The 25,642-nt window shown below is 30.3% G+C and overlaps 2 protein-coding genes across 4 annotated transcripts; both read right to left on the bottom strand.

Moving 5' to 3' along the window:
- Positions 1–2,739: 2,739 nt before the first annotated feature.
- LOC112278092 (acylamino-acid-releasing enzyme 1) lies at positions 2,740–6,038 on the bottom strand. Of its 2 annotated transcripts, XM_024511172.3 has the most exons (2): positions 5,873–6,038; positions 2,740–5,730 (listed from the first exon to the last, which is right to left on the bottom strand). In XM_024511172.3, exon 2 carries the CDS (start codon positions 5,595–5,597, stop codon positions 3,225–3,227), a length of 2,373 nt encoding a protein of 790 aa, XP_024366940.1. In that variant the 5' UTR covers positions 5,598–5,730; positions 5,873–6,038; the 3' UTR covers positions 2,740–3,224. The 2 variants fall into 2 exon arrangements, with proteins under 2 accessions (XP_024366940.1, XP_024366929.1); XM_024511161.3 differs by lacking the exon at positions 5,873–6,038 and having other exon boundaries at positions 2,740–5,844.
- Positions 6,039–22,919: 16,881 nt separating this feature from the next.
- LOC112272751 (pathogenesis-related protein PR-1) lies at positions 22,920–24,543 on the bottom strand. 2 transcript variants are annotated; one of them, XM_073530977.2, is made up of 3 exons: positions 24,417–24,543; positions 23,736–23,991; positions 22,920–23,543 (listed from the first exon to the last, which is right to left on the bottom strand). In XM_073530977.2, the coding sequence occupies exons 2-3, from the start codon at positions 23,792–23,794 to the stop codon at positions 23,099–23,101; spliced, it is 504 nt and encodes a 167-aa protein (XP_073387078.1). In that variant the 5' UTR covers positions 23,795–23,991; positions 24,417–24,543; the 3' UTR covers positions 22,920–23,098. The 2 variants fall into 2 exon arrangements, with proteins under 2 accessions (XP_073387078.1, XP_024356618.1); XM_024500850.3 differs by lacking the exons at positions 23,736–23,991; positions 24,417–24,543 and adding an exon at positions 23,992–24,354.
- Between the last annotated feature and the right edge of the window lie 1,099 nt (positions 24,544–25,642).

Below are 25,642 nucleotides of genomic sequence, written 5' to 3'. Positions count from 1 at the left end.
AAAATATTTTTAGAATATTCTAAAATAATTTAAAAGAAAAAAGAGCATTTCTTCCAAGAACTTGAGAACCATTTTTATAACAGTTAATCATAATATACTAAGGAGCTTTGAGACCTTCTTACTCTATATTAGCGGTACTATACAAGAACAAATAATAGAAAAAATATAATAAATATAACATTACTTAAAATGCATGAATAAGATACTTCTTTGGTCTAAAAATGTATCTAAGTCAATACCCAAGTACTCATACATAAGAAGTCAAATTATAATAACTTATAGTATTGTGTGGCAGACTTTAGGTATTTGTGATGCTTCTAATTTCTATAGAAATTACTTCCATTATTTGCATGAAAATTATTTACTTCTAAATGAAACATAAATAAATACTTTAAATTTTTATAATCTTAAATCATAATAAAAAGTTATTGTATTTCTTTTTACAAAGTTTAACGCTATATCATTGAATGTAGCAATTTGAACTTTTAAGGAATAAAAATAAAAATTCTCTTAGATTTCTACTTCTCTTATTTTGATCCAATTAACATTTTCTTTAATACGACCCATTTATTTATTATCAGTATTAAATTAGGTTAAAGATTATCATTTTTAAATTTTAGGTTAACATAAGAATTAAAGAGCTATTACTTGTACCAACTTCAATCATCATTCTATCTACAGATTCTTTTCTTTTAGGTCCATGATTGCTTTGGAAAATTCCTATGTTTATACTATGATACCAAAATTTATAATTAGCTCTATCAATAAAAAAAATTAGATTAAGATATTTTTTTCTTTTTTTTCTTTTTTCTTTTTTCTTTTTCCCTTAAATGGTCTTCAAATATAATTTAAATAATAAAAAGTAAAAAAGTAAAAAAACATTACATAGACTGAAACATGTTTTTTTAGAAAATCACATATCTAAATTTTAATATTTAAAACTAAAAATGAATATACAATCATTCAATTTAATTATCATGTGTACTTTAAAATGCTAAAAAATTTATGATTCACTTAGCTAAAAAATCTTAATATTATATATCAATAATATGTTGATTGTTGTATAATATATACTAAATATTAAATAAATATAAAAACGTCAAATATTATACGAAATGTAATAATACTATAACAAAACACTGATTTAGGATGTAAAGTTTTAAACATTAAGTCACGTTGATAAATATTAAATTTTAATTCATTCATGTCTTGATTCAATAAAACTACTCTAAATTACAATGCTGCTTACTTTATCTCAGTTTACTTTTCTTCATATTTTAATAAAAGCACTTGTACTCCATCTTTTATTCTTGTTTACAATGAAGTTGAAAACTACATGAAACTATTATTAGATTATAGCCTTCACATAAACCAAACGAACGAATCAAAATTTTAAAAACAAAAGACATCAAATACTGCATTTTAAATTTTCTACCATCCACAAATAAAACCTACCATGGAAAAATGCAGCTATTCAAACCACATCTTTCACATTCCAGAACTAACTTGACATGTAAATGTTCCTTAAAACAAGAGCACAATCTTTCCGAAACCTAAGCCAACTTGATATCCAATCATATGCAGAAACATCATTCTACTTGAATAAGGAGTTTCCAAGAGCCTACAGTGTGAGGCACAGACTGAAGCAGTTGGCTGTAGAATGTCTAAAACGAAGGGATGTTCTCGTACAGTTTAATTTCTAAGCCTAAAATGCTTGTGGGTTGTGCATAACCCAGTTTCTGAAAACACATGGAATCCGTTTAAAACAGATCATCACTTCACAGTCAGCTCAGTTCGCAATCTGCAGATGCTTCATCAACCAGAATCTGGACAATGAGATAATCTGATAAAGGAATTCCAAGCTGTGCGCTAACAAAAAACAATCCTTTCGATGGTGTAAATGTATAAGAGAACCATTGGATATGAGAAGAATCAGATGAGATGCGTACCAGGCTTCGACTCTTCGTAGCTCAGCGTTGTCTGCACAAGGGTGGCGGTCACTGACAGCATCACTGTTGACTGCCATGAACAATAATCTTCAGTCAATGGATCGATTGCATGCTTCTGAAGTGAGTTTCACGCAACCCTGCATGGGGAGTGTTGTGGTGATACGAAACACTCATGGAACCCGTAGTAGGCCATGGAACTGTAATGCATCGCTGATGTCGACACAACCCCCATGAAAAAAGCATTCTGAATCCTTTCTATTGACTAAAAGGGGGCAAAGGATTCACTCATTTGTTGGACATGTGGTGTGGTGCTTTTCCAGACAAGTTTGTCCATGCACGAGGGGCAAGTCACACATACTGATGAGAAAAAAAAAAAAAAAAAAACGAAAAAAACGAAAAAAACAAAAAACCATTTAAAATAATGCCTGACATGCAACGATTGTGAAGGGACTAATATGAGGAATGAGATTTGACATAAATACTTTATTCCTACCCCCTGATCATTGAAAGTACATTGATAGCATATAAACTAAACTCAGCCCCAGTGCAAAAAAATTGAACGATGAGTAGTTGATACCACTAGAAATGTATGGTAACTGCACCCAAAAGTATCATTAATGTAGATATGGCAGCAAAAATAAATTGCTAAAAAAATCAGCTATCTTCTGATGCTAAATCGGAAAGATTCCTGGCTTCAGAAAGATCCCATGGAACGATATCTTTTCGCAATGAAAGATTATGAATAATTCAGCAACAGGACAAGTTACTTGACTAGGTGTGGCAGTACAAATGCAAATAAACCATCGTTGCAATTTATGTCGCAGCATCTACATTCCAAATAAAGTTTTGTAGGATTACAAATTAGAAGAAAATAAATATATTTGTGGAGTAGGACTGAAGTTGACACGATTCGTCAGCTTCGTTCTGAATATTACTACTCCTAAGTCCAGTTTTTTTTTTTTTTTTTTTTTTTTTTTAATAGCTAACTGGACAGGTGACGATGCTCGCCTTAATTCAAGAAACTTTGAATAGAAAACACAATGGTCAGATAATCCTGAAGAAATACTGAAAGAATTCAGTGGTAGCCACAAGAATGAGCATAAATGATACAACCCGTGATTGAATTGTTCCAAGTGTCCAACTGAATCTGAGGAAGCTTAAAATGAGTACATGCTAGCCAAGTAAATGCAGCAAAGTTGAAACTTGCCTCGGATCTTACTTGCCATGTGACAAGGCTGATCACGTTGATGTTCACATGTTATCGACCATGCTTCATTACTGAATGAATCTCTTCAACCAGACTCCGATATTCAAAAAGCTCTCAAAATCCGACTGAGGTCTATCAATGGCGTGAACATCCTCGGGGAACACGATGACTTTGACTTCCTGTCCCCGCGCCCGCAACGCTTGTACGTACTGGAAGCCATTGGATACTGGCACTCTTCTGTCTTGAGCCCCAAGCAGAAACAATGTCGGCACCTTAACATTGGAGATATGGGCAATGGGAGAGATCTGGTATAGCACACTGAGGTCCTTAACCGAAGGAGCTTCAGAGTAGTTGGAAAGCCCATCTTTACCAAAAGCTTCCACGTAGCACCAATCTGGAATGTCAGTGATACCCACCATGGAGGAGACATTGCATACAGGGTTTCTAGCTATGCCGGTGGCAAACCGATCCGGTGCCTGGCCAATAAGATGTGTCGCCAGGAAGCCACCGTGTGATCCACCGAGGACAGCAACTCTCGCAGGATCTGCCATTCCATTTCCAATAACCAGATCCAATGCCGCAAGGACATCATCGACATCCTGGCGCCCCACATTGCCGAGTAGAGACTGTAGTGCTTCTTCTCCGAACCCTAATGAGCCCCTGTAATTAACATGGAGTAGATTAAATCCTAACATTGAGAGGAACGCTGCGTTCCTGGAGAAGCTGGTTTGGCTAACGGAATGAGGACCTCCGTGCAGCACCACCACCAGAGGGGGAATACTCTCTATCCTTGGCTCCTCTGTAAGAGGCCTGATGGAGCCCGTTGGGGAGACAAAGATAGCCTCAAATGGTTGCCCCGAGCCTACGGATAAGGACTTCAGAGGGTCCGCTTTCGGAGGAGAGACCTGGAGCAATTCATATTTCATGGATTGCATTACTGATTCTATCTTTGAAGCGAATTTAAGGGAGGGGACATTGATGGCTGACCACTTCCACTCCTTGCCACCTTTGAGCGGGCTGCCAACAGAAGCCGAGTGGCCTAGGTGTAAACTCGAGGGCTGAATTGGGGAGCTGACAGTGGCAACTATGCAACTATTTTGCAAACCGAGAAGATTCCAGGAAGCCAAGGAATCGGAAGAGCTAACCCTACTCACATTGCCACTTTCAACGTCAATGCTAAGAATGACCTGCTGACTGCGCCATGCTGAGGAGAGCAAGAGCGTAGAGCCGTCATCCAACCAAGGGTTTGCAACGAGATTGTAGCAATACAGACCAGGGAAAGCACCTTCTTCCGCATGTTGCACAACGTTGACGATGTCCTTAACCTGCGGTTTTTCACCGATCCTGATCAAGTCTGTTGGCCAATCAATAAGATGAAGGGAATTCGTGGCATTGTGCGCTCCACTTTTGACAGCTGCTTCAGCAGACAAAAACACCAGCTTCTTTCCATCTGGACTAAATCGAGGGGAAAATGCACTACTCACGCCTTCTGTAAGGTTGGTAGCCTCACGAGGTGCATCAGAAGGCTCCCTGTCAGGAACTGGGGCTTCAACGTGGTAAAGATGACAAGGCCTATTGAAGCAGTATTTCATGCCCAGCTTGCGTGGAGTGCTGAAATTTTCAGCGTAAGATGACCAGCCAACAAAAACGAGAGATTGTGGACCATCAGGTGATGCCGGTTGAGGAGCCCACACCACTTGCCCAGCACTGATATCTCGGGAAATGCCTTCAACAGCCTGCACTGCCCCGGTGCTGACATTCGCAACGAATAGGACGGGTCTTCGCTTTCCAGAGTAGGACTCGCCCCAATCTTCCACCCAATCCCCTTGGCCTTTCCAATTCCCTGCCTCCAAAGTAGCATTGCTGTTCTGACCTGGCGTCGATGCAGACTGGCCAAAAACGGGGCGAGAAACGACAGGTTCTTCGGCAACATACGCAATAGATTCTTCGTTCTGACTCCACGAAACACCCTCAAACCAACCGTCTCCATAGACTGATCCGTGTACTGATGATGCCACAAATATCTCCCGAAGAAGTTGCCCAGGACCCCAGATTTCAAGATTCGTTGGCGACGTCGAATCCTTAGGGTTGCGAATTATCAGCACTTTCGCACCCGAAGGTGAAGGGACGATCAGACTGGCCCCGCTGATCTCAAAAGGAAACGGTGACCAGTGGTAATCTGTGATCGTAGCACTCGATGTCTCTGGAATGTAGACCGTAGACAGAAACGTGCGCTTCGCGTTCGCAGGGAGATTAACCTGGCTCATCGCCACCACCACATCGAAACCCGCTCCACCTTGGCACGATGGAATCGCCCACGCTTTGTCTATACTTGGAATTGCGTACAGAGAATGCAACAATTCGGATTCTGCGTCTGAGGAAGGCTCCGTGTGGTCGTCAGCACTCGGCGACCTGGCTTTCCCCGACGTTACTTGATCCATGGCGACCACTAACAGGGACCTTTCCTTCTTCCCCTCTCTCAATTCAACACGCCGCTCAGGAAACAAGAACCGCGAAGCTGAGCTCCACTGACGCGCCAACTCAAAGCATCGCTTCCGCTGCTGCAAAGCCCATCTGCAACCCACCCGCAGATTGGTGAGGGGAAGCAATCTCGGGGCGCTAGCTGCCGCTAACGATGCCACTACTGCCGTGGCCATTTTTCTTACATTGCAAATATTCAAATTGGGAAGAGACAGTTGTGGCGTGAGTAACTTACTGTAGAATCGATATTCACCCTCTACAGTGCGGTGTTTTTTCGTTCGATCCGGTTGGTTGCTACCCTGATCTTCGCGCCTCGATTTGCGAGCTTCTTCGACGTGGTGCCCCGAAGCCCTAATTTTCAATGTATCTTATCTCCTCAGTTCCTCTGCAACGCAGTCTTAGTTCTTTTCTTCTGGGTCCTCGTGCCGAATGAGAGCAATATGGGGTCAATTATGGATGAATGAACTATGAGGATTATGGATGTCTAAGGATGAAATCCAGTTGATGAATGAGTATGCGTGGATGAATATCCAATGGGTGGAATATCTATGAGACAGTTAATCACATGCATGCATCCAACGTTGCCAATAACGATGAAGATATTTTAATGGTGTTTGGTTTATATTTATATTTTGGAATCACCCAATTAAGAATTAATCGTGTTTGGGGAAAAAATACTATTTTTTTTTCAGATATAGAATTTAATTGAGAATTATTTGAGATAGAAAGAAGAAATTGGTTTAAGAGCCAGAAGTTGTCTGCAGCAATATATAATATGCTACTCTTTGACCCCTTCCACAACCACGTTTTTTCATTCTCTGAGTTTTCTATTAGCTTAGTGAGTTTTCTTTCTATTCCATTTATTTATTTATTTATTTACTTTTATCTATTAGGTTTTATACATGAAAAAAAAGTTATCATTTTCAATATTGATGATTGTAATTAATGTAAGTTTTGTGTATATAATTTAGAAAATTAATTTAAATTATTTTTTTGAAGGAAACTAAAAAGAAGATTTGAGAGCATATGGTGGTGGTTTTCTCCAGGGAGACAAAAGTCAGGTTGGAATATTCAATATAGAAATACAATTATGTCTTCATCAACTACATATACAAGCTATCACCTAATTTAGCTAATTGGCTCAAAAAATGCAATATTTTTTACAATTTTTTTATTTGAATTGGATTCCAACAAAAGAAATAAAAAGCCGTATATTTGTAATCATTATTCTTAGTTTTCTGTGCAAAAACTTGTAATTAAATTGTAATTGAATTGAAATTGAATTGTATTGTAATTTTTTGAGTACACAAATATATTAACATAAGTTTTCATTAATTTTGAATAGTGTTGTTATTCAGTTATATAAAGATAAGTTATTTCATGTATTATAATTTATGGCTTCAAACCCTTAAAATAAATAAATTTTGTGCAAACAAATGACTTAAATTGAAATTGAAAAAGGAAAAGAAAAAAAATCGAATTAAATTAAATTACGTATAATAAATCATTTATATTTTTTTCAATGATTGATTTATGATTGATAACACACAATACATATCAGTTTTGGTGAATATTAGCAAATTTTTTCAAATGATTTTTTCTTCTTCCCCTTTAACTAACAAAATCTTCTTGATGTCATTCCTCTTTTCAAGTACCTCTATTATGTTTTATTTTCTTTTCCTTTAATTTTTTTTTCTTTATAAAAAATCAATGTATTTATTCTGAATAATTATGTAAACAATTCTAAATTTTAAAATTAAGTATGAATTTATTTATTAAAATAATTACAAAATTTATTATAGACTTTATTTAAAAATCTAAGATTAAAATATATCCACAATTTCAACTACAATAATAATTTTAAATCCTCATTTTTATTTTTATTTAATGCTTTGGAATATTTATCCAAAATTATATCTAATAAAAATTTAAAATAAATATTAAGAATTATTTATATTTTATAGCATAGTCATTTTTATTTTTATAAAATATAGAAGAAGTTTTGCACATGTAAGATAAAATTACAAGTTATATATATATATATATATATATATATAGATATGTATATAAACAACTTGGACATATAAAATAAAGAGATAAAAATGCATTTTGATTGACTATTGAAGAAAATTCTAAGAACTTTGAGAATGCAAAGAGAATTGGAGACATGAATATCTTCAAGAACAGAGTTGTTCAAAGAATGGAGTTGTTAAGAGCCAATAACAATTTATTCACATGCTACATTAATCCAAGTATTGGTGTTGGTATAGAATTTGAGGCAATTGAGTTTTTTGATGGATACTTATATACATTTATTCTAATTGATGAAGCAAGTGATTGTAGCAATAAACCATGTACTACTATTGCTCTACCACAATAAGAGAATTTCTCCATATGCATCTATGTCTTAACAAGCCACTTGTGCTGCTTTTCCAATCAATGATTTAACAAACAATCAAGGTAATTTTTGTGGCAATGAATGTTATTTCCATAGAAAAGAAGAGTAGTGATTCTACACCGATGTTAGATCAAAAGTAAGTTGTCATAGAAGAAGGGGTGATAAGCATTGGATTTTGGAAGATGTAAGTTTGATTCCAATTTTTGATTGTATTAATGTAAGCACAAATAGAAATGAGGCACGACTCAACATATAGATTAGTAATACAATAAAAGAAATGCACATCATGGTGGATAAAAGGCATATAAATGGAAATTGCAATGTATAATTTTTTTTCTCCCAACAATAGCACATAGTAACAATTTAGTAGTGTTGTGGAGGAGCTACATTTTGAAACATGGTAAAACCATAAATTTTAAAACCTATGATTGTTATAATTTATATTGTATGCAAAAGAGCTTTATATGCCACATCTATTTGTCACAAGTAAAATACCTTATTGCTTTGATTTTTAATTTTGAGGGATATAGATTATAGGATTATTTTACATAAATATGATGAATAACAAATTAAAGAATCAAATCAAGGCACCATCTTATGGAACTACCATCTTATGGAACTTCTTGACATAAAATTCATCACCAAGTCTAGACACACTTAAATGCTTTAGTGTTTTGTTATAAGAACATAATATACAATTATCACCAGGTCTCAACATACTTAAATATTTTACTATTTTGTTATATGAGCATAGAATATAATCATTATTAGGTCTTGTCACACTTAAATGTTTTAGTATTTTGTTGTGAGAGTATGGTATACAATCACTACATAACTTTGTGATGAAGTTGAAATAATTTGTGTAACTATATTATAAACAGTAGATCATTTACAAGAAAAAGAATTTTCTGTTTTAGTTTTTTTTAGTTTATATATATATATATATATATATATATATAGATTATATTCCATATATTCTACACTATTATAAATTTATGAATAGTTGAATGATCTTTTGGCATAACTAAGTACAAATAATGATAGAAGAGATGATAGAGAAGTAGCTAAAAGGAGAGTTGCTTATTAGTATATAGGCATATATATAGAATGAAATACATCTTTTATACAATAGATCAATTAAGACAGTACATATGATAGTTGACCATTTAAATTGTGCATATGAGGAAATTTTTAGTGACCTTTGATTTTCAATAATATATGTGTGGAAGAATTTGCAACTCATAGTTATTAATTGTATGTAATTTGCAAGTACTCCAACTTAAATTGTCACAAATATACATACTCATTCCATTAATTATCTATATGATTAGATAGAAGTAGGTAAAAATAAATAAAAGTAGATTAATTTCATAATATCTTCTAAAAAAACTTCTTAGAAGTTTTATAAACATAATTTTGACTTTATAAATTTTTATAATTGAATTTTAGATTAGAAACTTAGTCAATAAGTTGGCTACATGTCACACATGTGGGTAGCTTGTAAAACAAGCTAACTATGTGACACAAATATAAAAAATTTACCTTTTAAGTTAAGACATGTAGCTTGCAAAGTCCACACATGTTAGAGGTCCTATAGAATGTCGCTATGTAGCTCTTAGGTAGATAATATACATTGAGGCAAGAGTAAAGCCTTCTTCATTCTTCTCAATTATTTTCTTACCTTTGTCTAAATTCAAGAGTCTTTCATTTTTTTTTCTTTTGGCAACAACCATTCCATTTTTTTTTAAAATATGTATGTTTCCTTATTTCTATTTTATTATACTTATTTAAGAAAAGTTTCACTTTTTTTATTTACTTTCAACGGATTCTTATCTTTGATAGAATACTAAGTATATATTTATAATATATAAACTTTGCCTTTTCTTGATTAAGAGTGGATTATTTCTTTTTCTTGATAAGACATAAGTGTATTAGAAATTTTACATTACCATCTTCTAAACTCATATCGTCTTTAGTATTTTCTTTGTTCTCAAATCTTCTCTTCTTTTTGGCTTCAACAATATTATATATCTTCTCTTTTCTAAGTTTTATTATGGAAGAGCTTCTTGAAACAAAGAGTGCAATGGCACAAATGCAAGAAAAATTGAGGATGTTAATGCTTGCAATGCATCAATTTAATTTAATATCATAAAAAACAAAAAGAATGGCAAGAAGAGAAGATATAGAGATGATTAGAGTTGCTTCAACATGTGTACCAAATCATATACCTTCTCCTATAGTACAATATCCTTCCAATATTAGAGAACTAAAGATTATACCATTGAAAAAATTTGATGGCACAAGATCCAAGTTTTGAAGATTTATCAATCAAGTACAACTTCTGATTGAATTTCAATTCCAATGCTATCCAACTCCACGATTGTAAGTTAAAATCATTGATATACTTCTTTCATATTTAATATTATTATAAATTTTATTTTTTTTTGAATGCTATGATCTAATATTACATAATCTAGAGGTTTTTTTGGTAGAATTTGATCCATGTATAGAGATCATGATGCAATTTGTGTTACAACTAATAAGATCCATATTTTGCAATAAGACAATTTATCAATAACATTATGTGTTTTATAATTTTAACATCTTATAATTGATATCAAGTGAAATGATGTTGCATTTATTAGCCAATTCTTTTATGGATTATAATATAAGGTAAAAAAATTGATGCTCAACTTGTCTAATCTTTAAATATTGAGTCAAGCAATTCACTTTGTTGTGAAGTGTGATAGTCAAATTTTTGAATTTCAATTTAAGAGTCACATAAGTATGCATCAATATTACTATAATTCAATGGCAATACCAATGTCTCTTCAATATATACATTTAGGAGTAAAGGATATGAAAATTGATGTGATACATTTCAAACCTCTTGCTCAACAAAAAAAGACTTATTGTCATTAAGAAAGTTTGTGCTTGTATTATAGAAAACCTAAGCACACTGCTCAACATTATCTAAAGAAGTGACACAACCACAAAATGAGGAGTACAACTGTCAAAGAAGATAGTATGTCAGAAAACAAGTTTGTCTAATTATAATAGGAACCATATGATGTGAACTTTATATAACACCTAGTAAAGGTTCTATTCTCTGTTCATAATTTTTTTTAATAATAAGTATTATTTTAGGACCTAAACATCACAAAGCCTTTGTCTTATTAAATTCAAGAGCCTCAATGTGTTTCTTAGATGAAAAATTTGCTAAAAGACATAATATATCTTTAATAAAGAAAACTAAATTTATTCATGTAGAAGTCATAAATGGTCATCCATTATTTTCAAGAGATATTATTCATAAAATCCTTCTTATAGAAGTAACAATTAATGGTTATAATAGCTTTGTAATATTTAATATCATTAGATTTTTTTCTAATCCAATCATTTTAGGTTTATTATGGCTAAAAAATATAATCCTAAAATAGATTGGATTTCTTGTAGTCTTGATTTTTTTTTTAAAGTATAATTAAGAGTGTAGTTAATCAAGTAGAAAGTCATAAATTTAGTGGAAGTAAATCTATATTTATAAGTGTAAGAGCTTTCTTGCATGCTAAAAAAGAAGGATTACCTTGTATCATGGCACACCTATTTTAAATAATAGAAAGACTTTAAGTGGAATTTTAAGCCAATATTAAGATTTTAAAGATATATTTGATTAAAAGAATGTAAATATTCTTCTAAAATATCATCCCTAAGTTTACTTAATTGACCTTCAAGGAGTTCAACCACTATTTGGACAAATTTATAGTTTATCACAAAATGAATTAGATAAACTCAAAGAATATATTGAAGAAAATCTAGGCAAGAATTTCATATGCCATTCCAAATCTCTAGCAGGAGCTCTAGCTTTAGTTATGAAGAAAAAAATAGATCACTACATATGTATATCAATTATTGAAGATTTAACAAAATTACCATCAAATATAGTTACTTGTTATTTTTAATATCCAAACTTCTTGATTAATTGAATCAAGCTAAGATCTATATAAAAATAGATCTATACAGAGCATATAATCTGGTACATATCAAAGAAAGAAATAAATAGAAGACTATATTTTGAATTAAGTATGAATATTTTAAATACAACATCATGCCTTTTGGACTTACAAATGCACTAGTAACTTTTCAACATCTAATGAATAATATCTTTTGAGAGTTTTTAGAAGATTTAATTATTTATTATTTAGATAATATCTTAATTTATTCTAACAATATAGAAAAGTATGAACTTCATATTCATCATGTATCACAAAAACTAAAAGATAGAGGACTCTATGCTAAGATAAAAAAGTGTGTATTTCACTCTATTCAAGTTGAATTCTTATGATACATTATTTCAAATAATCGACTTATGATGGATCCTAAAAAAGTTTAAATTATTATGGATTGGAAGATTTTAAAAACGATAACAGATGTCCAATACTTTTTGAAATTTGTCAATAGTTATTGGATCTTCATTAAGAACTTTTCTCAAGTTACAACTCTACTTATACATTTGACTTGTTAAGACAAACTTCAATAGAATCAAGAAGTAGAAGTAACATTTGAAGCTTTAAAAACAACCTTTATTTTTTCACCAATCTTGTATTGTGTCAACTTTTTTAAGCCATTCTTTATGGAAAAATATACATCAAACTTTGATTTAGATGTCATATTATTACAAACAAAAATAAATGGTAAACTTCACCAAATAGCTTTTTATTCAAAATAACTTTTAATAGTCAAGATCAACTATAAGATTTATGTTAAAGAACTTCTTGCAATTGTGGATTTGTTTCAAGAATGATACCATTATCTAAAAGGTACTTCTAATCAAGTCATTGTTTATATAGACCACAAAAATCTAGAATATTTTATATCAACACATGTTTTGAATCATCGCCAAGTCCATTAGAGCATGTTTTTATCCAGATTTGATTTCAAGATTACTTATCGACCTAAAAAATAATAAGATAAGTTTTATTAAGTACCTTATTTAGATATTCTTATTTTATATAAAAAAAAATATATCTTTTAATAAAAAAAAAAAATCTCTTGAAGCCAGAGTATTTTTATCTTTGACCAATAAAATCAACATTGATTGTTGATTCAACATTTACCAAACAAATACAATCAAATTATTTCTCTAATTTTCTTGCTCATGATATCAAAAATCCTTCTTCTAAGTCTTATGATGCTTCTAAATTCAAGTTCAAGAATAATCTATTCTATATTAAAAGATGCCTATATATTCTAAAAAAAAAAAACTTGTTTATGTGTTCTTCAAGCATGCCATGACTTTCCAATGGCCAAACATTTTGGAAACAATAAGACTTTGGAGCTTATATCTAGAGATTTTTGGTGGAAGGTAGTAAAAGACTTTGTTGAATCATATGACATTTGTTCAAGGTCAAAAATTCCTTATCATTGATCCTATAGACTTTTTCAACCATTGCCTATATCGTAACAACCATGGTCTTTCATTTCTATGGCTTTTATTAGTGATCTCCTTATCTTAGGTTTATATGATTCTATATTTGTGACATTAGATTGTTTTACCAAAATGGTACATTTTGTACCATGTACAAATACTATCATAGGAGAAAAAATAGCTAAAATTTTTCTTAAAAATATCTATTACTATTGTGGATTATACAAAGATATTATGTTGGATAGGAGGACTTAAGTTGTATCAAGATTTTAAAGATTTTTTTTTTATGATTTTAAAGATAGATATAAGATTATCTTTGGCTTATTATCTTGAAACTAATAAGTAGACGGAGCATGTTAATCAAGTTTTGGAGTAGTATTTGAGGTATACCATCAACTACTAATAAAATAATTAAATGACTCTTTTGCCATTGGTAGAGTTTTTCTATAATAATATAGTACATTCTTCTACTCACCAAACACTTTCTTTTGCTAATTATGATTATCATCTATAATTTGATACTTTTGACATTTTAAAAATTAATAATCCTATGGCAAAAGATTTGAAAAATTATTTATCACAGCTACATGCAATATTGAAGGTGCAATTAAAAGAAACTCAAGAACAACAAAAGATTAATGCAGATGCCTATTGCAAGGAATAACTACAATTCAACATAGGTGATAAGGTATAGTTACTTTGTTATAATATCAAGACTACTCGCCTTTGTGATAAGTTGGACTATTGTAAGCTTGAACCTTTTTCTATTTGTGAACAAATTAATCTAGTTATTTATTACTTACACCTATTAGAATCAATGAAGATTCATCTAATATTCTTTTTATCTTTTCTTAAATTATATAAGACAATGAACATGCCAAGAAAAAAAGAGGTGCCACCTCCTCCTATAGAAGTGGAAAATAATAAAAAATTGAGGTAGAAGAAGTCTTAGATTCAAAGCAGTACTGAAATACTTTGAAATATCTTATTCATTGGTATAAGTATGATATTAGTGAAGACACATAAAAGCCAACAAAGAATCTTGCAAATAGAACAAAAAATATGGAGGCTTTTTATCAATGATATCTATCAAAATCTACATGAAGAATAACAAATCTTTGCTATAAAAGAAATAAGATCAAGAAAAGATAATATTCTATATTCTATCTTTATTTGTAACTTTTGTATATATTGTGGTGCTAAAAAAATGAAGAATCAACAACAAATATATTTAAATTAAGAATTATTTTTTGTTAACTTACAAAATGAGACATTGCAATTATCTCAACTTTTAAGATGAGATAATGAAGATGAAGAACCTTAAGAATGATATATTCTTCTTTGAATAGATAGAAAGTTATAAATATTTGATATCATGACTTTAGAAGAAACTTCTAATGTTTGGTGATTTTATTAGATATAGGAATAATTCCTAATAGTATTCCAATTGTTTTATTTGAAGGTAGTTATGCAAGCTTCTACAACAATTAAATAATAGGATGGTCTTCTAGCCTGAGTATGAAACATTATTGATGGCTGAAAGGACCTATCAACCATCTTTAAAGAGAACAAAGATCAATATATGTAATAAATAGAATTAGTTGTATCTTAAATTTCTTCAATATATCATGACTATGCCTTGTGGAACTTATTTCTAGAATGAGAGATAATATCACGAACATACATACTTATTCTAATAATTATCTATATGATTAAATAGAAGTAGGTAAAAATAAATAAAAGTAGATTAATTTCATAATATCTTCTAGAAAAGCTTCCTAAAAGCTTAATAGACATGATTTTGACTTCACACTTATTTATAATTAAATTTTAGATTATAAACTTGGTCAAAAATTTAGCCATATATCACATATGTAGGTAGCTTATAGAACAAGCTAACTATATGGCATACACATAAAAAACTTGTCTTTTAAGTTAAGACATGTGACTTACAAAGTCATCACATGTTGGAGGTTCTATATAACATTACTACGTAGCTCCTAGGTAGATAGTATATATAGAAGCAAGAGTAAAGCCTTCTTCACTCTTGTCAATTCTTTTCTTGTTTTAGTCCAAATTCAAGAATCTTTAGTTTTCTTGTCTTTTGGCAATAGCCATTTTAGTTTTTTTTTTAATATACATGTTTTTTTATTTCTATTTCATCATACTTCTTTGAAAAAATTCTCACTTGATTATTTACTTTTATGGGACTTTGAAAAAAATTGGTTGCAATCAAGGAATACATTAAAAAGAACTCATCTAAAAAAGTCATATGTCATTTTAAATCTCAAGTAGGAATTCATATCTTATTTGTAAAGAAGAAAGACAATTTATTGTCGATGTGTATAGACTATGAAAGACTTAATAAGATCACCATTAATAATAGATATCCTTTATCTTTGATTTTAAGACTCCTTAATCAATTCAATCAAACAAAGAATTATACAAAAATAGATCTATGAAGAGCATATAACTTGGTATACATCAAAGAAAGAGATGAATGGAAGACAACATTTTGAATTAGGTATAGGCATTTTAAATATAATGCCATACCTTTTGGACTCACAAATATGCTAATTATTTTTCAACATTCAATAAATAATATTTTTTGAAAATTTCTTCATGATTTTCTTGTTTGTTATCTAAAATACATCTTAATTTATTTTAAGAACAAAAAAAAGTATAAACTTTACGTTTGTTGTATATTATAAAAATTTAAAGATACAAGATTATACGCTAAGATGAAAAAGTATATATTTCACACTACTCAAGTTTATTTTTTAGGATATGTTATTTCAAATAATGATCTTATGATGGATCTTAAGAAAATCAAGACAATCATGGATTAGAAGATTTCAAAAATAATAAGAGATATATAATTATTTTCAAGATTTATTATATATTATTGAAACTACATCAAGAACTTCTTTCAACTTATAGCTCCACTTACACATTTGACTTATAAAGACAAACTTCAATAGAATAAAGAAGCTGAAGCATTGTTTAAAGCTTTAAATACATTATTTATTTTTGCACCATTCTTATATCATGTTGGCTTTTTCAAAGCATTTTTTTATAAAAATAAATACATGTGATGTTGCCTTGGAGGTAATATTTCTACAAATAGAAAGAGATAATAAATTCTATCTAATATCTTTTTATTTTAAGAAATTTTTAGTAGCAAAGGTCAATTATGAGATCTACAACAAAGAACTTCTTACAATTATAAATTCATTATCTAGAAGGCACTTTTAGTCTAATTACTATATATAAGAATCAAAAAAACTTCAAGTATTTCATTTCAATATATGTTTTGAATTGTTGCTAAGTCCATTAGAGAATATTATTATTAATAATTGATTTCAAGATCACTTATCAATTAAAAAAATAACAAATTTTTTTAATCATGATTTCTAACTTTTTTTTATCTTATACTAAAAAAAAATATAAATTTTAATTTTAAAAAAATATTCTTCTTAAAACCAAAGTAATTTTATCTTCAAGCAATGAAATCAATATTAACAATTGATTCAACCATTCTCAAAAAAATTCAATTGAATATATTCTTTAACCTTCTTGTTTTCATATTAAGACTAATTCTTCTAAGTCTCATAATACTTTTAAGTTTGAGTTCAAGAATAATCTATGCTATTTTGAGGGTTGTTTATATGTTCATAAAAATAAAACATGATTATTTGTTCTTCAAGCTTGTCACGACTTTTTAATAGTTGGATATTTTGGATATAATTAGACTTTGGAATTGATATATAAAGATTTTTGGTGGCTTCAAATGTGAAAGGCAATTAAAGACTTTGTACAATCATATAATATTTCTTCAAGATCAAAAACTCTTTGCCATTGATCTTATGGACTTCTTTAGCAATTATCTATTTTTGAATAATTATAGTTTTTTATTTCTAAAGAATTTATTACTAATTTTTAAGTCTCATATTCTTATAATTCTATATTTGTGATAATAAATTATTTCATCAAATTTTTATATTTTTTATCTTGTACAAAATCTATCAAAGATAAAAAAAAAGTAGCTAAGCTTTTCTTTGATAATATTTATTTTTATTATAAATTATTAAAAGATGTTATATTGGATAAGGAGATTCAATTTTTATCAATATTTTAGAGAATTATTTTCAAAATTTTAATAGTAGACATAAAACTATCTTTGGCTTTCTATCCTAAAATTAATAGACAAATAAAGTAGATGAATCAAATTTTAAAGTAGTAATTGAGGTGTTCTATCAACTACCAACTAAATGATTAAATAATTCTTTTTTATTAGAAAAAATTATCTACAATAATATGATATATTTTTCTAATCAATATATATATATATATATATATATATATATATTAATTATGGTTATTATCTATAATTTGATACTTTTGACTTTTCAAAAGTTAATAAGCTTGTAACAAAAGATTTGGAAAATTATTTATTAGAGCTATATGCAAAAATGAAGGCATAATTAATAAAAGCTCAAGAATAATAAAAAAATTAATGCATATGCTTATCATAAAGAACAACCTTAATTCCATATTAGCAACAAAGTATGATTATTTTGTCATAATATTAAGATTATTTGCCCTTATGATAAATTAGATTATCATAGACTTCGACCATTTCTTATTTGAAAATAAATCAATCTAATTATTCATTGATTATACCTACCAAAGTCTATGAAAATCCATCCCATATTCTATGTATCTCTTTTTGAGCCAAATAAGACAATAGATATACTAAGAAAAAGATAAATGCTACTTCTTCCTATAGAAGTGAATAATAATAAAGAATTTGAAATCAAATAAGTCTTTGACTCAAGATAGTACCAAAATAGATTGAAATATCTTATTCATTGATGCAAATATGATTTTAGTAAATGCACATGAGAGCCAGCTTAGAATCATGCAAATAAAAAAAAACAAAAATTGATATATTTTATTAAAAATATCCATTAAAATCAAGATGAAAGATAATAAATCTTTGTTATGAAAGAAGCAAAGAAATTATAAAAGCCTCAACATTGATCAAATTTTAAGTTAGTCTTTTTTACTTTAAAATGAGATATTATCAATAGTTAAAAAGACCTATTAACTATCTTCAAAGAGAACAAAGATCAGAGTATATAGAAAATATAATTTTTTTCATCTTAGAATTTATTAACACATGATCATTACTTTTCATAAAATTCATTCCTAAAAATAAAAAAATAAAAATAGTATCATTGATATATATATTTATTTCAATAATTACTTAAATAATATAAATAGGTAAAAATAAACTAAAGTAGATAAATTTGATAATATCTTATAGACAAGCTTTTTAAAAGCTTTATAGATGCAACTTTGACTTTACATGTATTTGGAGTTGATTAGTAGGCTAAAAACTTAGCCAATAAATTAACCAAGTATTGTATGTAGTCGTGATATAACATGATTAATTGGTGAAAGGAATAAAGAATCTAATATATTATAGAAGATCTTATTTCAAATATTATAGCAAATTATCTTAGAAAATAGATAATATTCTAAAAGAAATTCGAATTAAAGATTTAAATTCTACTTTTTTACAAAATAGGCTTCTATTTACTTTGTAAGGCCATAAATAAGGCAAAACAAGGTAGATTAGACAAATAAAAAATATAAGCATATATAAAGAGTAGTTAAAATTTTATTTAAATAAAAATTAACTCAAAAGAAAAAAATTTGATACTCAAAGAAAACTAGTTATCAATGTAGATTGAAATCAGACCCCAGGGCACAAAACTAGGCATAGATGTCAATTCAGGAGTTTTTTGGCAAATTGGAGAATAGAATTTGAAAGTAGACTTGATGGAATTTATTTAAGTATTGATTATGAAGGAATTGAGTATGTTATGACTTTGCAAGAGCTTTACAAAGTCACAATTGTTTTGGGTGACTTTGGAATTTATGAAATAATAAGAGTATTACATATTTGAAAATTTTTGTGAATTTGGTAGTAGATCTATAATTCAAAATTTGACGACTTATAAGAATAGTTTTTTAAAGTATATGCTATAAGTTTGAGCTTGATTGAATGGTTGAATGGAAGGCTATTGAATTTTAAGTAAGTTGAGGTCTCAGAAATTGGACTATGAAAGGCAATTAGGATTTCTAAGATCTTTAGCAATTTATTTATTGGATTAGAGTAAAGTTTATATTTGAAGATAATAGACTTGATTTCCTACACATATGTGAAATTTAAAGACAGTTAAATAGTTTAATAAGGAGATATTTGCACTAAGAATTCAACATTTAAATTGGAGTAGAAGGTTTGCCAACACTCGAGCAGATTTTAGGATTTCTTTTTCTATTTGATAAGTGCAGTTATCTTCAAATTTAATGTTCTTTTTTTTTAACTTAATTATTGAAAGGTGTATAAATTTTTAAGCAAGATCAATGGTTCAATTGATAGTTATTGAGGTTCTAAACTGTACTAGGATTAGTTTGAATAGGATTAGAATTTGGTTTAGGGTTTGATTTAGGATTTAGGATTTATTTAGAGTTTGGTTTAGGATCTAAAGTTTGATCTAAGGTTTAGTTTAGGATTTAGGATTTGATGTGGGATCTAGTATTTTATCTAAGATTTATATAGGATTTAGAATTTGGCTAAGATTTTGTTTAGGATTTAAGATTTGTCTAGGATTTAATTAAAGTCCATTAGAATTTCAACTAAGGTTAAATTAGAACTTAGTTGAGATTTATTTAAGATATATTTTTGATTATTCTAACATTTTTTAGGACTTCTTAAGGACTCTTTTAAAATTTATTGTGGATTTTTTTTCAATTTCTTTAAGATTTCTTAATGTTTCTTTTGTAATTTCTTTAAGGTTTCTTTTGAATTTGATTAAAGCTTATTTAGCATTTTTAAGGTTTAATTAGAGTTTATTTAGTATTCTAATAGAATTAGAATTTTTTTGTTGTAATTTCCATTCTATCTTCTATAGCCAAGTACTTGGTGCACTCTCAAGCAAGACTTCACATAATACAATAACGTGTTGGTAGCTTATAGTACAAGCTAATTATGTGGCTCATATATTGAAAACTTGCCTTGCAAGTTAAACACATGTTGAAGGTCTTATAAAATACTATGACGTAGTTCCTAGTGAGATATTATATATAGACAAAAGAGTGAATCCTTCTTTATTCTTATTAATACTTTTTTATTCCATAGTCTTGTTTTAAGACTTTTTAGTCTTCTTGTCTCTGATAATAGATATTTCTATTTCAATACTATATTAATTTTGAATGTGATATACTATATAAATGTAGTATTTGCAATGAATATTAACAAATTTTATGGATAATTGTTAAAGAATGTAGGAATAGATCTTAAAACCTCAATATTTGTCTATGGATAGTTGTATGTTATTCTTTCACAATGCACTTCTCCAAATATGATGAAGATCTTATATCATAAAAATAAAAAAGATAAAAATATTACCAAAAATATAGATTATTTAGAATTTTTCTTAACTTAGCTAATTTATTTTTATAATAAATAAAAATTATATTTACTAATTATAATAAAGAAATATAAATTATTCTATTTTTATACATATATATATATATATATATATATATATATAAATTGGTCAATATTTCTTTAGGAGTAATCAATTTAACTTTGAAATCACAAATTAAGTTTTTATTCTTTTTTTGTGGCCAACGGTATGGATTTCTACTATTATATATATATAGAGAGAGAGATTGATTATAAAAATTTATTTAATATTTCTTTTTGGATCTAAACATCTTTTGTGAAAATATCCCACAACTTTGACACTTATTCCATATATTTTATGGTCCTAAAGAAGCTTCTTATTGACATCCTAGATAACTAATATATATATATATATATATATATAGAAATAAGATCAAAACCAACTTCAGTGTTTTGAATATCTCATGTACATTCCACTCAAGATTCAAATTTAAGATTCTATTTTATCTTAATACTAATAATTTTATTTATTTGTTTATATTATTTCTGATTATTAATAGATTATTTTAATTTCATATATATATATATATATATATGTACAGAGAGGAAATAATAGAAAAATACATTCTTTTTATATTTAATCTTCAATATAAAATATATATATATACAATCATCTTCAAATATATTATTTTATATATATATATATATATATTTAGTTCAAACTATAAAATAAAATACTAAATTCAAATCAATTTAGCCAAAAAAATGTGGTGTGGTGCTTTTACAAGATAATCATTTTTTTATAAGGATATTTTTCTTGATGTGTATGTGATATGGCATTCATGATTGTTTTGCATATAATCTTTGAAGTAATAATTTTTATCTATAATTAGAAAAAAGAAATATTTATTATAAGACATATTGGGGAAAATTATATACAAAGAAAGAAAGAAACAAGAACAACAAAAATGATGACACATGATATTGCAACTTTTTCACATAATACAAAACTTACAATTTATTTTATTTAAAATACTGATTTTTTAATATTTCAAAAAAAGATCAATTAGTGTATTAATTTATTGTTATATGTTTTTCAAAAGTATAGTTACCTAACAATAGGTCTAGGTTACTTATGCTACATACTTTTTTTCAATAGATTTCACTTCAAGTGTCTGGTTGATAATTGAAGAACATTTCAATCATAATCTTAAAATGCATGTAATATAAAAAGAAATTCATGCTCAAAATCATCCATACACAATCAAAACTTTAAAAAAATGACAATGATAGACATAACCACATCAGACAATGATATTGTTATTACAAAACGAATTATAGGATACAATTAAATACTTTTCAATTATACTTTTCAATAACAAACTTCAACACAATCATAAAAATCAATTTTAATAATTTTATCCTTCATTAAACGCATTGCATTTCAGCCTAAAAGATTGAAAAATTGTTATTCAGACATTCTGAAAACAATCATGGAGCATTTTTGGGCACAAGTCGTGGTTTGCTTATTTATTTTCATGTAAAAATGACGTATATTGACTGTGTTCACTGTGGGTTTCAGCTTTGCTGGGCAGAAGGAGAAGGACCGCATATAGTTTTTGAAGACTCCAAGACTGGATTGCGGCTCGGGTTGATGCAGGCTCAGCATCATGGAGGAGTTAACCGTGTTGAACTACAGTTGTAATCCACTGAAACTGGCCTAATTTAACTTCTAAACAAGTTGAAGAATGCTACGAATCACGATAAGCTAGACGAAGTCTTTCACAACAGTTAGCAAATTGGAATTGTAAACTTCCCTTACCAAACTCCAACAATAGGCTTGTCCTCCCATTGAAGGGTAACGGCCACGACGTTCGACGGGCATGCATTTTGTTGCTTCAACTCTGGAGCATATCAATACTGGTTTGCTATGGAAAGAAGGCTGTTAGGCGACGAGTACACATTCTTCACGCTGACTGTTTGGTCTTATATTCTTCTTTTCTTTATTGAAGCCAAGGGGAATCCGTACGCACAACGCTGTCACGAGGAAAGCGTGGCAACACGAAGCAGATGCTTGAGGATTCTACAGAATGCAAGGGGGAAACCTAAGGAAGAGAAGCTGCAGTAAGAGCTCGGGCTAGAACTACATGGGTGATTATCAGTATGGTCGCTGCCCAACCCAGTTGCCGGGCGGGTAGTAGTTGCACGTCATGAATACGTTGCCATCGTTGCAGACAGATCTCGCGCATCCTACCCGCGTCGTCCCCCGCCACACAATCTGCGTGTAGTGCCCGCACTTGTTATTGTACGCGCACGAGTTGCTGTAGTAGCGGTACCACTGTCTCTCCCTCACCCACGCGTTGGCTGCTTCCACAGGCTGCCACAGCTTCCCCGCCCCCCAGAAGATGTTCTCCCCGTAAGGTCCCCCGGAATGCTGAAGTCTGCAGTCGCCGTAGTACTGCCGCTGCGTAGCCCACCACTGCGCGTAGTTAGCCAGTCGGCCGTCCCATTGTAAGGGTGGGAGGCCCAGCTGCGCTCTTGCGACGTTCTGAGGCCGCAGAAAACCGTCCACCTCTGCCCGGGAGAAGTCCGCCATCACAACCCTGCACATAGCAGCTGCCGTAACCAGTGACAGAAATATATGGAAAACATTCCAAATCTGCACCATGGTTGAAAGCTAACTTCAAACACTCCACACTCACAGCTAGCTACAATTTTTCCACCAACTAGCGGGAGCTCGGCTTATCAACGACCTTGAGCGGCACTCAACAGCAGGGATAGCGTTAAATGGCAACCTTGCATCATGGAAGAGAAGAGAGAAAATGGCGCTAACAAGCCGGACTATCAGCATCATCTCTGCTGACGGATCCTAAGCTCCGATAAGTTTATAAACAACTGGCGCCTGAAATGAAGAAGACCACCACCTCACGCTCAGGTCGCGTGAAGCGGCAGTGCAACCTGCAGCAGTGAATGCAGCTGGTCGTAGCATGCAGGAAGCCAAGGAGGGTGTGTCTGCCGGACTGGTGTGAGGTGGCCAAAATGTTTACAAACCTGAAATCAACCGCCAGTAGGTAACATGCACATCTGATTAGTTAGACAACGCAACGAGCTCCTCGACCTGATCGTGGCCACAACCTGCTGCACGCACCTCCTGTCTGTGTTGACAATTGATCACACCTCCTTCCCCCACATAATGACTTGTCATGAAACATATTAACACGACTGACACCCCAGTACAGATTACAGTCAAGTTTGAATTTGTCACCCAAATATACGAGGTAATCGTTAACCATTATCACAGCATCACATTCAAATACGTGAATATACACGTGGATAAACCCTAACAGTCTGACATTCACCCCACTATCAGCGGGAAAATTACATCTGCAGGAATTGGAATACCAGCTCAAATTCATAACTGGAAACTATGGGACTCATGGACAAGCTTCGTGGGTTTCAGTGTGAAGTTGTCTGACCAACTACTCGCAGAGCGACATCTGAAGTTCGTTGATTGTAGCAACGGAGGTGGAGATTACCGACCACGGCAGCACCATCGGTACGGTTCAAGTGAGACGAATTTATGAAGCATTGCCTGAACCACCGATCTTGCGAGTTAATGCGGTGCCGAGCAAAGTCGATGGGCATGTGAATCTCTGGCAGTTTGGATTTGTGTGGATTTGGGTGTTTGTCATGGCGTCCAATCTACACTAGACTAAGTTTACCACGTTACAAAATTAGAACACAACTTGACTATGTCCATTTGACATGGCCCACTGAAGATGCTCATACTGCTAATGAAGAATAGTTTAGTTTGCCAACATGATGATGGGATGCAAGGATAATGCTGTTCCAGGGATCCCATCATGATTCACCCAAAAAACAAACAAACAAACAAACAAACAAACAAACAAACAAAAAAAAAAAAAAAAAAAAAAAAAAACTAGATGTAGAAAGAAAACAAAATAAAATGGTGAAGTGGCATTAGGATATGAAAATATAAAAATTATTCATAATCTATGATGCAACTACCAGTAACATTGTAAAACCTGTCCCTTGCTCCCGAAGTGAAATGTCTACCACCCTTGGCTACCTTAAGCCAATCACCCAATTGCTCCTAGTTCTCATCATCCACTTATAAGCTTCAATATTAAGTTTTTAGTTGTGTAAATTAATAATGATTTAAGCATCTTGTTTCAAATCAAGAATATTAATTTCTTTTTCAGGTTTTTTGTTTTCTGAAGCTTTAATTATAGAATATTTACAAAATTAAAAAGTAATTATATTTGTAATTTTAAATATAAAGTCCAACATACCATTTTAATAGACAATAAAATAGAAAAAATAAATATGTAGCATCATATAAAGTCTGAGAAAATGATAAATTTTTAATCCATTAATCTAGTATTTATTCTATTCACTCTGTAAAAGACAAAAAATCAATAAAATAAAATTTAAATTCACAAGATTGCAAGACAACATTTTTTAGCAAAAGAAATGCCAAAAACAGAAAATAAGTATAATTAAAAAATGTTTTTCTTTTATTATTTGATCCAATGGTTTTTAATAAAACGATACTAATTACACTCATTTTATTCTGTTAAATTTATTATAGAATAATTTACTTTAACTTCAATCTTGTATGTCAAGTCAAACTCTTTAGTTTGTAAATATAAATAAAATGTTATTTTTATAATCTGTCTTT

This window comes from Physcomitrium patens, chromosome 2 (genome assembly GCF_059467195.1).
Source record: "Physcomitrium patens ecotype Gransden chromosome 2, ASM5946719v1, whole genome shotgun sequence".
Taxonomy (NCBI): Eukaryota; Viridiplantae; Streptophyta; class Bryopsida; order Funariales; family Funariaceae; genus Physcomitrium; species Physcomitrium patens.
This window is presented reverse-complemented; position numbering and strand designations above follow the sequence as displayed.

Coding starts and splice junctions, on each gene's coding strand:
- LOC112278092 (XM_024511161.3), bottom strand. CDS start 5,813: ATGGCCACGGCAGTAGTGGCATCGTTAGCGGCAGCTAGCGCCCCGAGA.
- LOC112272751 (XM_073530977.2), bottom strand. CDS start 23,794: ATGATGCTGATAGTCCGGCTTGTTAGCGCCATTTTCTCTCTTCTCTTC. Junction 23,544..23,735: donor CTTCTCTTCCATGATGCAAG/GTTGCCATTTAA, acceptor TGCTATGTGCAG/GGTTGTGATGGCGGACTTCT.